Below are 17,405 nucleotides of genomic sequence, written 5' to 3'. Positions count from 1 at the left end.
GCACAATTGAGAGCTCACCAGTTTGGCAATAGCCTGATAATATTAACTGCTTGCTTTTTAAACTGTCATCTGGAAAGAAAAGAGACCTTTTCTAAAAGAGGGTGTGCTTGAGACAGAGATGGAGAAGTTTAATGTTGAAATCTTTTCTTATGTTACAGGACAGGGAAGGAGGGCCAGCCCAGGGAATACTACACTTTGGATTCTATCTTGTTCCTGCTCAATAATGTGCACCTTTCCCATCCTGTGTATGTCCGTCGTGCTGCAGTAAGTAGACCATGCAAAATGCGATTTTTGTCTTGTGATAATGCATATGTGTGTAGTTATTTTCAGGGAATGATAACAGCATTTGTGTGTATGAATTTGGCTGGGGAAAGTGAGAATGATATGCATTGAAGTGTGTGATTGTTTAAAAACAATCACCTCTGCAGAAGGATCACATGACAAGTCTTGTCAGGGTGGGGTATTTTTCTTGACAATTCACTTCCTAACAGATTATTCCTTCAAACCACCAAATTATGTTTACAGCGAAAGTTTGTCAACCAATTATTAAAGTAATGGCAGTATTTCTTTTGATATTCTATGGACATAATTGTTTCCAGCACTAAACTATTTCAGGAGTACTTTTGTCCATCTGTTGTGTGGAGTGATCCCAATCTAGGTGATCCTTTAGTACCTTAGATGGCAGGGATCTACAGAATGGAGAAAAGCAGAACAGCTTGGGAGTGGACTTGGAAGTGAGCAATCCAATTAGAAAACTACTGGTTAAACCCTCAAATAAAAATAAAGGAATTTTAAAAAAGTCATTTTTATTTCCCTTTGTTTTGTATGAGGCCACTCTTTATCTTTCCTTGTGCTCTATTGTTACCTGAGACAGCAGTGCTGTGTTGGAACAACACAACTGAGATGCATGATTTCTATGTGTCAATACATACTCCTGTCAGGGAAGCGTTTGTGTGTGTGATAAAAGCTAGTTATTGATCTTATTTGCAAGTTTGAAGGGAAGGAGGAAAAAGGCTGCCCTCTTTCAGTTTCGTAGCAAGCTGTAAGTTTCATTTTGTGTAGCTGAACATCCTCTAGGATGTGGTTGCACTTTAAGCTTGATAGTTAAACTTCCTTGGGTGGCAGGGCATGTGGTCATGTCTTTGTGTGAATGAGTAGTTTTCAATAAAAGTCAGAAATCTTCAGTGAGTCTCTGTGAGGGAAGAACAGTTTAATGTCACATCTGCTATCTTTTCAGACTGAAAACATTCCTGTGGTAAGAAGACCTGATAGGAAAGACTTGCTTGCATACCTAAATGGGGAAACATGTGAGTGATGTGTTCTTTTGACTTGGACACACAGTGCTCTTTACTGCTTCATATTCATGGCACAAGTGAGGGGTAGGAGGGGAAGGCTGGGTAACAGTAGGCAGTTTGCATCTTAACTGAATGTGCTGAAACTTCTCAAACAAACTCATTATTTCTTGCATTTTTAATTGTGTTCTTTAACTGTTTTGCTTGGATAGGAGCTGCATTCTTACATGCATGTTGAGAGGTGAACATTATTATTGCTATTAATCTACTTTGGTTAATAATTGTGTTAGAATGCTTAGCATGTATGTTTTTTCCTTCTCTAGACTATGGGAAGCTTTCAGTAGTACGTTCATCTTGAATGCAAGAAATGTGTGGGATGAAATCTTCAGTTTAATAAAATGTATGGAATCACTGCTTTGACAGTCTGGCAAAGCATTTGCCTAGCATTTCATCATCTTGACTTTTTTGTTAACAATAGTCAGAGAAAAGAGGTTTCTCTGAGAAAAACTGAAATACCACCTTTGTAAGATTCTCTGTTTCATAGGTGGTCTTTAAATTTTAAGTATCTTGGAGTATGAGATTATTTATGTAATGTGATGAGTAAAATCAATTTATGTGTGCATTTTAAAGGGATCAGTGGGTTGTCTTTTTTTTAAAAAAAAAACCTAGGTAAACCAGTAGATCTTGAGTCTAGATTAGATTCTAGAGTCTAATTCTCATTGTGGCTCTGTTTTCTTTTATGAGTGCTATATAGAGATCATAGAATCATTGATTAATTTATTTTGGAGTGGACCAGGAGAGGTCACCTGGTCCAGTCCGCTTATCAGAGAAGGGCCAAATGGCCATGATTTAACTTTACATTCAGTCAGGTTCAGAGTATCACTATTCCACTAGTCCTAGTGTTTACCAACTTTGCTACCTCATATATAGAGTTTCCATTGTTGCACTTCATCTGTTGTCCTTCTTTCTTTTATACCCAAATATTATTGCAGATATTTTCTATTTAAACTGAATGTTCTGTTTGTGTGCAGCAACCTCATCAAGCATAGACAGAAGTGCTCCGCTTGAAATTGGTCTTCAACGATCCACTCAAGGTACAGTTTAACTAAAAAATAACTTTTTAGGTTGTTTTATAGAAGTCTACTACAGTCTTGTATTTTTAATGTTCTTTTTTTCTTGTAGTTAAAAGAGCAGCAGATGAAATATTAGCAGAAGCAAAGAAACCAAGAATAGAGGTAATGACAGTGTCATCAATACAAATTGGTGGTGGAGGTAAATCACGGTGTTCATCTGTTTTTGTAGGAAATCTGTTGGGTTACCTCTCCTTTGTTGTATGCATTTTCTTCTTTTAATGGGAACTGGAAGGGGTTGGACTTGAAGAATTGTGGTACTTGAGGAGACTTCCAATAGCTCTGCACTTCATAATAATGCCCAGATCAAAAATCATTGGAAATAAAGATTGTCCTTACAAACATGAAGAAAATACTTCTGAATAGCTTTAATTCTAGTTGTATTTATATTTGACAAGAGAACGCACAAGAATTTAAACGTGACTGTTCTTTCAGGATGAAGAGTGCGTGCGCCTCGACAAGGAGCGCTTGGCCGCTCGGCTGGAAGGGCACAAAGAGGGCATCGTGCAAACGGAGCAGATCAGGTGGGATTGCTTTTCCTTATGCCTAATGCTTAATTACAGGATGGAGAACAGTTCTTGTGCTGTTCAAAGCAGCCGGGTTTACTTCTGTCCAGCAGCTCTCAGTGGAAATTTTCCTCTCTTTGATACACTCAGTAATGTTTGAGGAGTCAGACCTTGAAACGCTTATAACAGTGCAGATTTGAGGCATTTATGAAATCCATAATCATAGCTAACCACATGAAAAAGAATGATTTCTTCCTGTATCTCTTATAGGTGTACTTAAAAGCAAACTATAAGAAAGAATAATCTGATTGTGGCATGGTTAGAAAGCATAATAAAAAAAAATTAAAGTATGTGTGATTTTGTATAAACAAATCATTTGGATGCTACCTTGAGCATAGCATTACAACTTTGCAATGCTGCAGTGAAGATTAGTATGTGTTGTTTGAATTAGTTTGTATTCTCTAGTTACCAGTTCTTTTTATGCTGAATGTAAACAACTACCCCTTTAAAAAAAGTATGAATATTTACAGGTGATGAGTATCAACTCTATGCTTAACCCTGCTGTGCACCAAGTAGCAACACAAAGTTCCCTTCCCCATAACATCATTACAAGGAGAAGGCTTCACAGCCAGTACTTATATTAATTTTTTCATGTATTCTCAAAGAAAAAACAAGCCTATGTAATAGTAGATTTGGTATGGACAGTTAGTATTGTGCAATTCAGTTTTTATCTTTTTTTCTTCAGCTCACCTGCAAGAGTAGGGCTCACTGACATCCCAATGCTGTATTTACAATTAAAAACAAACACACAGAGGTGTAGCACTCTTGGACTTGAGTGAGTTCTCTCAAACCCAGATTAATTTGGACAAGGTTACCATCATCTGTTGTTTGCTGACCTGCACAGTCTGAGAAGGTACCACCTCTTCCAAGGGACCAGGTCCACATAACTGCATCTCAGCCAAGGTTTAGGGTAATGCTTTGAAAGCCTCAGAGCAGCCAGGGGTTGGTTGGCAAAACTGTAATCGACTAAAAATAACAGGGAACTGAAATTTGGATGTTATAAACAAAGGTGTTAGTCCTGATGCTTTACATTTTGATTCTTTAGTTTTGTTTGGTATAGTTGGGATTTTTGGATGGTCTTTGTGTCAGTACTGTGAGTCTTTTGTCTCAAATTGGATTCACATGTCCAAAACAGCAATCCCAAGCCTAAATAATATTTCAGTGTATATATAAGGTGACTGTTTTGTGGTTTATAGCACAGCTTTAAACTTTGGCAGGATAAAGTAACTAATTCACAAATTCTTTCAGAAGAATTGTTTGTGCAATGATTCTGTCTCTGCTGTTACTTTTGCTCATTTAGGTCCTTGTCTGAAGCTATGTCAGTGGAAAAAATTGCTGCTATCAAAGCCAAAATCATGGCAAAGAAAAGATCCACTATCAAAACTGATCTGGATGATGACATAACTGCTCTTAAACAGAGAAGTTTTGTTGATGCTGAAGTGGATGTAACTAGAGATATTGTCAGCAGGGAGAGAGTATGGAGGACAAGAACTACAATCTTACAAAGCACAGGCAAGGTAATGCTCTGGATACAAAGCTGAGTTTTATGATCCCTATGACAAACTGCAGTTTTATTTTCTGTATATAATTTGTTAATCAGAGATGTCAGGGGGATTATGCTCACTGTTCATGTAAAGGTGGGCTTGCAGGACTGGTTGGCGTAGTGGCAGAAGAGTTTGTCCTTATGTTACAGTAAATCTAAATTGTAGCATTTAAAAGATAGTAAGTAATCACCTAATTCCTCTTAACCAAAGCTGCCTTGGGCCCTGCAGTGGGGAGGGCTCCATGAGTGGCTTGGAAACAGACCAAAGTGGCTAGTAATTGATAGAAAGAACAATGCAGGTACATTAAAAGCCCAGAGGCCTCTATGTTGTGGAAAACACCAAAGAAGTAAGGAGGAAAAATGCTGCAATGAACAAAACCAGAAAGTGTTACCATGAAGAGGTCACTTGATGCTACTTTGGGCTGCACTTGGTTGTGTGCTATTCTGAACATGGTTGCAAGCACAGCTGACAGCTTGCTGTCTTTGGACAGTGAGGCTTTATTTATTGCAGAGCTGCTTGGCACTAAATTTCTCAAGGAAGCAGTAAATCAATTTCTAAACGATTTCAAGGGTCTGTTTTTGTAAGATTATTGTCAAACTGCATCCTTTGCCTTCTCTATTTCTTTTAAGTATTGTCACAGGAAAATAATGTTTAGAAGTAAATTAACTCCCAGTCTTAATTTGTCTTGTTTTTTACAGTATTTAACAGTATTTTACCAGTATTTTACATAGCTCTCAACTTCTCAATATTGTCCTAGGGCATTAGTGGTATAATAATTTAATTCATGGATTATGGGGTAATTACTGGGTATGTGGCACATTCCTGTGTGCTGCCTACAGAGTGAACGTTGCTTCTTTGAACCTCAGAGATTTGTAGCAGCCTCGCTGCTGAGAGCTGATAAATTGGTAAAAGCTTTGATGTTTTAGTCATTGGGAATGTTTGTACTGAAAGAATCTGCATAGCTCTTCTTCCTTTTGTGAATCATTCATGGCATTCCTATCTCTACTTATCCTCCAAGTGAAATTGCAAAGATAGTAGGGAAGAGATGAATATTTTTGTTGTAGTATCCCTGTAGTAACAGTGAGATGAAGTAGTGACTTTAAACAAAACATGACATGGGTAGAAAGACAAGAAACAAGATGTGAAGTGTGTTCTTGGACTCTAGCATGCAGTTACTTTGAGCAGCCTGATGAGTGTATGGGCATAACAGCAAATCTTCTATTTCAGTTTGTGCAGGGTTGCAGGAACATTCTTGATAGCTTGGACAGCAATCACCGAGTGTTAATGTTTATATTTTGCAACAAGTAGCAGTGAAAGTAAGTAGATAGAGAAACATCACATGTTACTGAGGGCTGTGATTTATCCCAGAACAGTTCAGGTTTTTAATTTGTTCTTTGGTTGGGAGGGCTTTTTGTTGTGTTTGGTTTTTATTTTGTTTGTTTGTTTTTCTTTTTTTCCTCTATTTCAAGAACCTTTGTAAAAACCTTCTTGAAAGTTGTGAAGAAACTCAGGTTGTCTCAGGCAAATAACTTCTTCCCTCCTCCCCTGTTCCTTTTAAGAATTTTATATCAGGGAAGCATGATACTGCTCTGCAAATGGTGTTTTGACTCTTCTCTATGATACTTGAATTGCTGATGTGCCTGATAATTCTTTTTATTGTAAATTTTCACTATCTGCTTGGTATGGGCTTATCTGCAGTCTCTTGAATCCTCCTGGAGTATTTAAAACCAAAATTGAGTTCAGCAGTGCATGCCTTTTTAATATCTGAATTCATTTGGAACTCCTGGGTGAATGGTAGCAAACAGTGAGCACTCCTAAATGTAAATTCTTTTTTCTTTGCAAAAAATGCTTCAAGGCTGCTTCTGAGGTTCTTCTTCACAGAGAAACACTCCTGTGTGTATAAGTTTTCCCAGTGTTCTCTGTAATAAACTAAGATGCAGAAACAGCTTAAGATGCAAAAAGTGCACAAAAGTAAAAGGCCACAGTAAAAAAAGTAGGCCACAGGTAAAAAAAAAAATCTCTTGACCTTTTCAGCTTACTGACAGCTTTCCTCTGGTTTGATATGTTTGAAGAAAATATTGATTCCCTCAGCAATATGCTCCTCCAAATTCTTCATAGATGCCTGAAGCATTTACTGTTTGTCCTTTTGGACACACATCCCAATTTTGAAGTTTGCTTTATAGAACTGTTCCAGGATGTTTAAGTCTCTGGTGATGTAGTCTTCTTTTTTAAAATTTTAAAGAGTTCTCATGATACTTGCATTCTGTCCTTTTACCTGCTGATTTTGTTGCCAGCATCTTCACTGTCACAAATCTCCCCTTGCTTGAATTACAGTGATACATTTTTTTTTTCCTGGCTGTGAGGTTTTTTTTTTTTTTTGGTTTATGAGAATGTGTATAATTTGAGTGCATTGATACTCCTGTTGTAGAAGGTGCTTCAGCAGCTGTGTCATTGCCAGTTTATTTGACCCTTAAGATTTCTGTAATGCATCACACAAGGTCTGTACGACCTCTGTGCTACGCTCTTGATCAGATGTTGCATTAATCCCTGGATGTATTTTTACTGATTTCTGTGAGGCTCCTATTGTTTGTAAAATCAGACATTTCAGCTCACCTGTCCTCTTTTGTTTTTAACATTTCTACATTTGCATTTATCTGCTTGCTTATTATGTTTTGCTTAAAAATTTGTGTTGAGTTTTCTGTATGATTATTATACAGTTCTACGTCCTTTGGAAAGTCAGTGTTTCATTTAATTCCTAGTAGACTAGTAGATAAGTCACACTGCTCTCTCTGTTCTAAATATTTGTTGGCTTTCCCCAAGTCTGTAGTGTAGTCTTCTAGATTTTTATCCATAATGTGACATTTTTATATTATTGCTTTTCAGAACCAAATTGCATCTGTTTAATATAAGCATTTTTTTCCCCCTTTCTCATAGTAGCTTAATTTTAGAACTCTTTAACAGTATATATTGTTTAAAGGAATTTTAATTTCAGGAAGAGTTGTGAATCCATACATAGACTATTTATCCTAAGTGTTTAAAATTTTAAGTTTTGCATCAGTGTTCTGCACAGGTTTCAGTTGTGTGTGTGTTTTTAGATAAATGGGAGGCTGTTTTGTAAAATAAACCATGAAACACCTAGAAAAAGTCCTATGTTTCTACTGAAATTGATGCTTTCCTTTCACATCCTTCCTCTAGCTTTCTTTCCTAAAAATCCTTTTGTTTTTATCATCTTCTGTAGCAGGCAGCAGCAATCTTTTCTGAAGGAAAAACCTCCTCATTTCATCTCTACTGTAAATGTATTGGGCACTTGAATTTTTCCCATGGGAATAAAGTAGCATTCACAGGTGTATTTGGAGAGTGTGTTTTTGTCTGTGACTGCTGGTGTACTTGATTTATATTTCCTTATTTATTTTTAATCTCCCAGATTGCTCAGAACTATATCTTAGATAAGCAGCAAAGTAACTGGGTGGGCTGTGTTGAACATGCTCTACTCATGTGCAGAGAAGTCTTAAAGCTGGAATCTTGGAAATGCACTAATACTGGCGTTGTGAATTTGTCACTTTTGAAGTGAACCAGTGCTCTGATATGAGCAGCTCTGAGCATTTTGGATGTTATTGAAAAGAAAAAAAATCTTTCATCCTTTTCTTTGTAGAGTGTGGTAGGTTGACCTTGGATGAATGACAGGTGCCCACCAAGCTGCTTGCCTCCTCAGCAGGATGGCTGGGAGAAAATAAGATGCAAAAAAAAAAGTGTGGGTCAAGATGAAGGCAGTTTATTAAAAATAAAGGATGTGTGGGGAAGCAAAGGAGGACAAAATATGTATTCTCTGCTTCCCATCATCTGGAAGTCTCTAGGCACTTCCTGGGAAGCTGGGCTTGGGTACGTTTAGGAGTTGCTCCAGAAGACAAATACTGTAACAAGAAATGCCCTCCTCCTTCTTGTAGTTTTTACTGCTGAGCAGTAAAAAACTGGAGTCAGCCATCCTGGCTGGCTGTCCTCTCAAGATCCTGCCCAGCCCCAGCTGGCAGGTGAGGAGGTAGCCTTGCTGCTGGGTCAGCACTGGGCTCTTATCAGCACCTCTCTGGCTACCAAGGCACAGTGCAGCACTATCAGGGCACCAGGACAGAATTAACTCCGCCTCAGCCACGCCCAGTTCATGGGAAAATGCTACAGTTTATTGCTAAAACTTTAAATTTTGGCTGGTGCTTCAGTTATCTTTTATCACAGTTGCAAGTATATTAGAATTATATGTTCTCAAGTGAACTCTAACCTTCTGTACAAGGAAATAGCATAATCCAGCCTGTCAAAGATATGGGAAGTCTTAAAGGCTATACCACATAACCTTTCTAAATCTCTTCAGCTGAGAAGCTGAACAATAGCTGCACACTCCTGATGTAGGTGCATTGTCCAGGCAGACACATTTCTACATCTGTCAGCAGCTGGCCCAGCTGCTACTTTGGTGGATTTCTCAGCTTTCAGCATATCTGTAAATATTTTCTCCTCCCTGAGCCTTGTGTCAATCTTTTGAAGACATTGCCAGGCACTATATGACAATGAGTGACCTGTATGGCATCTTAACCTGACTGCCTGCCTGGAGACAGTCCAGGGAACAGCACTGCAGTAGAACCATGTCAGTTGGAGAGGAGAAATTGGCATTTCATACATATTTCTAATGGAGTTGGGTGTGTATCAAGTCTAAGAATGATGGGTTGTGGGCTCTTTCTGCAGGAAACTGTTTATAATGGAAAAACTATTAAGACTTGATATGGGATCAGAGGTAGGTGGAGCTGAGTCTCTGTAGTTTCATAACCTTTACATAATGAAATTGTATATTTTTGTATGTGTTCCTTTAAGTATATATTACTTACAAGGTCAAGTTGAAATGTTGAAGCAATGGTCTGTTTTTTTCTTGCTGTTGCTTCACTGCTGCAGACTGGTGAATTTGATTCTCTTGTAGTCTGGGCAGTTATACTTTCCCTGCTTAATATATACAAAAAAACATAATAAAACATTCCAAATTACGGCTTTTTCATATAAAATTGTTCTTTTTTTTTTTCTAATAAGGTATGAACTAAACCTGAATAAAAAAATATTTTCCTGCCTCGATCCTTATATTTTTATATCCTCTGTTCTATGTGAAAGACTTAGACTAGGCTATCTAGCACATTTTCATAAGTTTTGTGTTGAAAGCATAGAAATCTTATCCTGTATAACAAGTAATTTGATTAAATAAACAACTTTGTTTTTTAAGCCTTCATAGATTTTTCAGCTTTTATATCTTTATTGCAGCCCTCTTGTAATATACTAGTTTCCCTAAGAAAAGTTACTTGATGACCAGTGTATTGTTATCCATGACACAAGATATTAATACAGAAGGGAATCAAGCTCTAGTTTTTTATACCTCTTGACTGTGAGTTTTATGTATTAAATTTCATTATTTTCATTTTTATTTCCCCACTGTGCCACCCCCAGTTTCTGAGTATTTTTGTGTGCATGGTGAGAGAAGACTAGAACTGAGTAGGATGGTTGAAGTTTATAGCTGACCTAACTAGAGGGATTGGCATTTTCCTGCTGTGTGGTATTTACCTTGGATGTAACCCACAATTGCAAATTTATCTAACATAGCATCTGAATTATTCCAGAATGTTGTTATTTTGTAGTCTTCTGTATTCTTGTACACCAGTATTGAAGAGCCTAACTGTTTTTTTTTGTGTATGTAGCTGATTTTTATGTTGGTCATGATTTTTAGTTTTTTGTTACCACCTGCAAAATATTATTACCGCACTTAGTACTTGCATATTTTTTTTAAAAATTAATATATTTTCTTTATAGGTTTGATCCTTTTCATAGGAACTACTGTATTTGTAGTAAATGTGAGAAATCATGTTTTCAGTTACTTTCAGTTCTCATATTTTTGTCCTGAGGAATCTTGACCATTCTTCCCAGTGAAGTCACCTGTGAGGAGGTTAATACTGCAGTTGTAATTAAAGTTTCAATAATTTAATTAACTGGAAAAACCATCTTGAAGCAAGACTAATAGTATTTTAATCCCTTTAGACAACTAAGAGGTCTGAGAGTTTTAGTTATTTTAAAAGAATTAAAAAAAAAAGTTATTTTAAAAGAATTTGATTGTGTGGGCTCTAGGTGGCAGAATCGTCTCACATTTGTGAAGTTCACAGCAGTGAGAGTTTAATAGCAAGCTGAGAAAGGAAAAGTGTGCCAGGCTCAGAGCAGCTGGTGTTCTCATCAGTCCTTCAGGTGGAGCAGGAGGCTGCCTTTGGAGTGGCTGTGAACAAATGTCATGCTACAGCTTGAGTGCCCAAACTCCAATTTTTGCAGGACTGGCTTCCTTAGTAAACCTAGACATATTCATTTATTGCTGCCAGGCACTACTGCAAACATTTTGAATGTAGCATTTAAAGGAAAGATGGGCCAGATTTTAACAATAGTATTTCCATTGAGCAATAATAAATCTTGTTTTGTCTATATGTGCCTTGAATTCAAACAAAAATTTTGTAGAATAAAGCATTATGCTTCTTGAAAGAATATTTAGGTCAGCTATGAAGTAATTGCTTAAACACTAACATAAGTATAAAAAAATATGCATCTCCATATGCTGCATTCATAGGAGAACTAATCTAGGATTATGTATGAAGGGGATTGGGATTTTTGAGATTTTATGCTGTACTGTATCTTCAGGCTGTTACCGTGTTGTTGCTGTTTCACACTTCTGAATTAACATTTCAAATTAAATGTTTCAGTTGTCTTTCATATAATATTCTTGCTATAAAAATTTAGTGAAGATAACATAGAACAAGTTAAAATTGTACCTTTATACTGAACACATAGTCCACAAATATACAGGGAGCTGTACAGGGAGCATAGTCCACATCTCTACAGGCCGCAAATATACTCACAGCTATGTTTTCAGTTCAGCTTTAAAAATCCACTTTTTGAGTGGAACACAAACTTTTTGTCAAAGGAGTGTCTGATTTTTATTTTTCCCTCCAACAGTTGATAACAAATACAATATTTATCAGCTGTTTTTATAGACTCCCTAATCTGAAGCTTGACAAAATCATGCGCTCTTATTTGTTTAGCAATATAAATTCCAGTAGTGTAATGTGAATTTCTTAAACGATTGTTGTCCTGAAAGCAGGATCACAAATGCCTATTTATTCACGTGGTTAATCTACAATCTCCTGTGTGGCAGTGTGCTTGTGGTGTGCCCCAGAATGGCTTGTCTAGCTCCAAAGTGTGCAGAGAGCAGCTTGAGGGGTACTGTGAATCCCTGCAGTTGGGAGTTACAAGAGCAGGGAGGAGAGAAAATCAACTTCAAACTTGGTGAGCAGTTTGCAAATTGAAGATACATATTCTGAAGGCATAGGAGAATGATGCCTTAAATGATTTGTTACTTTTTGATTTGAATTTAAGATTTAAATATATGCTTTAATTTTAGATGTGCAAAATATTATCTTTTAAATATACAGTTTATCGCTTCATGTTCCTTAGGAGCAGTGTTTTTAATTTCTGCTGTGCTTTTGAGGCCCTCTCACTGCTGTTTTCATTTTTCTTGTCATGCCATATATAGGAATTACTGAAAATGTGTGATAGGAATATTGCCTTTTTGGCACAGCATCATGCCTTTCATCATGCCAATGGCTGTAAAGGATTTAGCAGTATGTCTCAGCATATCAAGCAAATGTGTAAGGAAATGTAGTTGGGGCTCAATTCTTCCTTTTCCAGCCCTACTCTAAGTCTGGACAATGTTTACAGCGTTCTGCAGCCCTTGATTTTCCTGGGATGCATGTCCAAGAAATCCTTACTGTCAGTTCAAATAAGAGTTTTTTTTAAATGTATGTGTTTTTCCTTAGGCTCCTCTTTCTCTGCAGTGAAACACCAGAGTGTAAATCTGATTAAAAATTGGTTACAGCTTAGCTATAGGAAAGTTTTGAAGCACTGTAAGCCATATTGTTTAACAAGGTATATACTTCTAGTTTTACATGTTAGATGTAAGGTTTTGTTTTTGTCAGATTATTGAGATAAAGTATACTTCAATTATTTTTTCCTCTATAATTGTTTTCAATGAAGCTGAAACTAATGTTTATCCTTGATGATCTCTATTAGAAAAATATTCATTTATTTTTGCTAGCATGATAAAGCTGCTATAATGACTAGAAGAGTTGGTTAATGAGAGTTAGGGCTATGGTGGGCTACAGAAGTTAAAGACATCAATTTTTTAGAATAAACTGATATATTGTGATGGAAGTATTTTTATTACAGAAGAAATTTAGTTAGTGATATGACTTCATTAAGCCTTCCTCATCAGAGCAGTCTGATCTGACTGGCCTTGGAATTTCTCCACAAACATCCTGGCATTAAATCACCACCAGTGATAGTAATTTGGTTTGGTGTATATTAGTCACTGTGTTGGCAGGGGATTGAGCATCTGTGCAGAGAAACAAATATTTTGATGTCTGGGGTTTTTTTTCCCATCTTCTTTTCTGCTCTGTCCCTCAGACCAGAAGTTTTTGGTAGTAGAAATGCTGCACTTGATTATTAAGTTTAACTAAATCTGGGACAGAAGCTAATGGATATTCATATTCTGATCTCTGAAGGGATGAACAATGAGAACTTAGCAGTCTTCAGCTCTACAGGGCTTTACAAATGAGCAGGTACATGCAGTGGACTTCCTGCTCCATCATTTTTCTGTCACAGTAATATAATCCCATATCCCTGACCAAGCCAGTGACCAGCAAGGAGATGATGTTAGTTTGAGTGCTTGTTAAAACACTGCTGGTTTTCTCCCCTTCCAAACAGCCATTAGTTGTGGCCCTGGGGGACTTGCATTTTCATGTTGTGGAAAAAAGACATCAGCAAGAACACTTCTGATTCCATGCTTGTTAGTGGCTTGTTTTCAGCAGATGGGAGAAACAACCTTGTGGGATTTTTTACCTGAGTTTGGCCCAGGATGTGCAATTTAAGGCTATTAAAGTCCCATGTGTTTAAAGACCTTGGAAAAACTCATAATTTGAAGTTCCAACTCCCTTTAAGACTATATTAACTGTAGGTTTTATGAATAAAATATGGACGTCAATGTTGGTTGTAACTTCCTTCTGACGGGGAGATTTGGCTTCTGCATGGCCAATAACTCATAAAACATTGCTTCTGTTGTTAATTAGTTCCTCCTTGTGAGTTTCAGAAGACGGAATAGCCTTGTTTCTTAGAGACAGTGTGTGATAAAACACAGCAATAACAAGAATTTTGATTGATAGGATGCCCAGGCCACAGTTTGGGAGAAATCTGATTTCCAGTAAAAGCTTGTAGCTTAGACTTTGAGTATCCATTTGTAATTGATATGTGTATGGCTTGCAGCTCTTGCAAATTTTTTTTTTTTCTTCCCCCTGGGATTTTTCTGACTGAAAAGAACTTTAAATACAGTTTTGTGTGAGTTCTTTCAGACTTTGTCAAAAGAACTGGGTCTGCTCAGGGGATGGCTTTACCTTTATAGGTGGTTTCTGGTGGTTTTCCAGTTCCTGCCCTTGGTGGCTTGCAGTGGATTGACAAGATGTTCACTGAGGTCAAGTGAGCAGGCTCAGGGAAGCTTTGCAGTATAACTAAGTGATTTCTACAGAATTCACCCCAGAAGTCTTTGTTTTATAATTCATGTGTTAGTTTCATGATACCGGTGGTGTTAACACCACTTCAGTATTAACATACAATACTCTGGAAGAGTGTTAAGAGGAGTTTGGTTTACCTTGTTGTGTAATGAAGCCAGTTAGATTTAGCAGGTGTGTGCCTTAAAACCTTCTTAATGTTTGGATCCTGTCACAGAAAAGGGGTCAGAAATCAGCTATTTAGAAAATTGGTGCACAGTTTGGTTTTCAGTGACATGTAAGTTAACCAAGTGGTGTCTTCCCCTGGGTGATTGTAATGTGAAATGAAGGTGGTCAGTAAGGTTCACAGGTACCTGATATCTTTTGCAGAACTTTGCCAAGAATATTTTTGCAATTCTTCAATCAGTTAAAGCCAGAGAAGAAGGCCGAGCACCTGAGCAAAGACCTGCACCAAACACAGCACCAACGGTAAGAGCAGTGTTTGGCTGAACACGAGGGCTGGGACACCAAAAGTGTCTTTTCACTATTACATACACGATTTGTTTTTGTTTACTTCCAAAAAAATGCATCTTTTTCAAGCATAACTTCACAGCTATTCTTTAACTTAAGTTACATTTATTGGTATTTAAAGAGTTGAATATATTAGTTTAATTAGTTCAATATGCTCTTGTTACTGAGAGATTAATCTGCTAGTGCCAGCTTCTGCATCTATCAAGCATTAGCCACATGCTGCATCTATTTGCAAAAAGTGTATTCGATGAGAGTGCTGCCATTTCAAATGAAATGTTTTGCTGCTTTTCTGACAGATAGGGTAGCAAATGTTTAAGAATCTGGAGCATGACTCATGAGTGGGAACAGCTCGAACCAGCTTTCTTTTGCCTGTAACAAATCAGGACAGACTTAGAGCTGTATTGTTTACTTCTATCCAGGTATTAGACAGGATTTGTTTAGAATTGTGGTGTTTACTATTGTGTTCTATTAAACCTAATAGATCTCTGAACATGGTGGTAGTGTGCTCTGAAAGCTGTTTAATTGTACTGTGTTTTGTTTTGTTAAATGCTGCTACTGCATTTAACAAAGAACTAAATTTAAATAGCAAGATGAATTCCAACATGTAAATATTTGCTTTGTGTCGAATTTCTTAAATTATGCATGGCATTATTCAAATGTCCCACTCAGAATAAGTGTGAATACATAACTAAGCCATCCACAAAAAGGATTGAATTGATATGGAGTGTGCCTCTAGATTGGTGCTTTTTAGAAACTTTTTTTTCCAGAATGTCTTTTTTTCTCCTCAAAATTTGTTTTTGTTTATTTAGCAGAATTTTATCTTAATCAGGCTGACAAGGGAAATTTTGTGTGTCTGAAGCTGTAATCATGAATTGTCAGTTAATGTTTTTTTTTCCTTGCTAAATCTTTAAGTATGACAAAAACTCAGTAGAGATTTTAATAATGTAGTTTGTTACTGTGTTACTTTAGTTTTGCCTCAGGTTATTCTTTTTGCATTCAGTACTAAACTGTTTCTGTAAGACCATAAGTGGATACTGAATGGAAACATCAGAAGTTTTCCAATGCATTGAAACTACTACAAAAATTAACTAGTTTTATACTCTTGAGTAGCTCTAAGTAACTCTTAATGAAATTCAAAAACCATTAAATACCTTTTAGTATGTTTTACAAATGTTATTTAACCTGTTTTAGGATCCCACTTTACGGAATAAGCAACCTATTCCAGCTGCCTACAACAGATATGATCAGGAAAGATTTAAAGGCAAAGAGGGTAAGTTGATTGCAAAGCTTTTTTCTAAAGGAAAAAAAATTGAGAACCCAAATTGACAAGTCATCAGGTTCATATTAGGGGATTTTTCTCTGCTATTATTTCACAAACCTATGAAAAGACAAACAAAGAGCTGTAACTATGCCTCAAGATAGCTTTCCAAGTAATGAAATCCAGAAGTATTATTTTGTAGAAATTATTTCTACCTCTTAGGAAGCAAACTGAAAGCTTAAAACCAGAACTTCTTGGGGGAAAAAAATGTTGGGGAATGTCCTGTGCAAATAATAAAAAATCACAAGTGCTAGGATAACTGTCAGGTGCATGACATGTAATAGATTCCCTCTCCTCAAACAATCACAGTTGCTCTAAAAGTTGCCTCCAGTTATTCCAAGTAAATATTATCTAGTTGTGTCTGTTTAAAATAAAAAACAAACTCAGAACAGCAGTGCAAAACATAAGCACCATTCTGGAGAGGAGATAAAAACAGTCTACAATATTGAAGAATTCTCACAAGTTTTAAAAGATGGTGGCCGTTGAACTTGAGTGATGATTTGTCTTTCTAGTGCAATTTTTCTCCTGTCCCCATTGCTTTTTTTAATCTTGTTTTTAACACAAGTTCAGTTACTTCACTTTCATGTCTTGCTGTGGCTTTATTTTGCAATCTTGTGTTTGTTGTGCTTGGATGGTTTTGTGCTTCTTGCAGAAGGTCATGCAAATTTTGTTACATTTCTGAATTGCTTCTTCCTCCTCTGTGATTCTGAGAATGTGGTGTTGGGGTTTCACTTGGTGCTGAAATGGGATTGACTGGACTGCAGCAATTGTTCCAGTTGGAAGATTTTTTTTGTAATGTGGTCATATTCTACCTGCCTAACTCACTGTCACACTCCATTCTAGAGTGTGTTTTTCTTCCTTAACTTTCTGGTTACTTACATTTGGTGTAGTCACACAAAGTTAATTTTGTATTTCAGGTTTCTAGGGATATTTAAAGAAATACATAGGTTAAGAATACCAAGTTAGCTAAGTGTGGGCTAGCACTGGAAATGAAAATGAGGTGTTGGAAAGAAGGTATTTTAAACATGAGGTTGACTTCTGAAAGGTATTGGTACTTTACTTACAGAAGTTACACAGAATTAGTAGTTTTACATCTGGATTTCTTAGGAGAGGACCTACAGACCTTTGGCTTCAAATTAACTTCAGAAAATAGCAAAGCTCTCATTTACTTCTAGGGTATTCTATTGTAAAACTATTAACTTTTAAATTGTAGTCTAACTGGAACTCTGAGTACAGGTTTTTTTTCCTGTAATAATTAGGCATTAATGTGCTGATAATGTAATTTGCTTGAAACTGAACATTGCACATCACTTGTAGCTCTGTCACACGTGAACTCATTCCTTATGGGATTTTTAATTTAGTTGCCCTCAAAGCTGTGGCTCCCAAATATTTAGTGTAGAAGGGAGACTACAAGCAGAAATACTCATT

At 36.7% G+C, this 17,405-nt stretch overlaps 1 protein-coding gene across 1 annotated transcript in view; it reads left to right on the top strand.

Annotated features, from left to right (window-relative positions):
* The window catches only part of CDC73 (cell division cycle 73), a 102,494-nt gene that overhangs the window by 5,491 nt on the left and 79,598 nt on the right, over positions 1-17,405 (top strand). Inside the window, exons 2-9 of the mRNA XM_021525071.2 lie at positions 159-264; positions 1,238-1,307; positions 2,324-2,386; positions 2,475-2,527; positions 2,858-2,946; positions 4,289-4,505; positions 14,519-14,617; positions 15,851-15,929. Of these exons, the coding sequence (XP_021380746.1) occupies positions 159-264; positions 1,238-1,307; positions 2,324-2,386; positions 2,475-2,527; positions 2,858-2,946; positions 4,289-4,505; positions 14,519-14,617; positions 15,851-15,929 (776 nt within the window). The remainder of the gene's footprint in view (positions 1-158; positions 265-1,237; positions 1,308-2,323; positions 2,387-2,474; positions 2,528-2,857; positions 2,947-4,288; positions 4,506-14,518; positions 14,618-15,850; positions 15,930-17,405) is intronic.

This window comes from Lonchura striata, chromosome 9, assembly GCF_046129695.1.
Source record: "Lonchura striata isolate bLonStr1 chromosome 9, bLonStr1.mat, whole genome shotgun sequence".
Classification (NCBI taxonomy): domain Eukaryota; kingdom Metazoa; phylum Chordata; class Aves; order Passeriformes; family Estrildidae; genus Lonchura; species Lonchura striata.
Note: the sequence above shows the minus strand (reverse complement) of the source record. Positions and strands in the feature narration are given on the sequence as shown.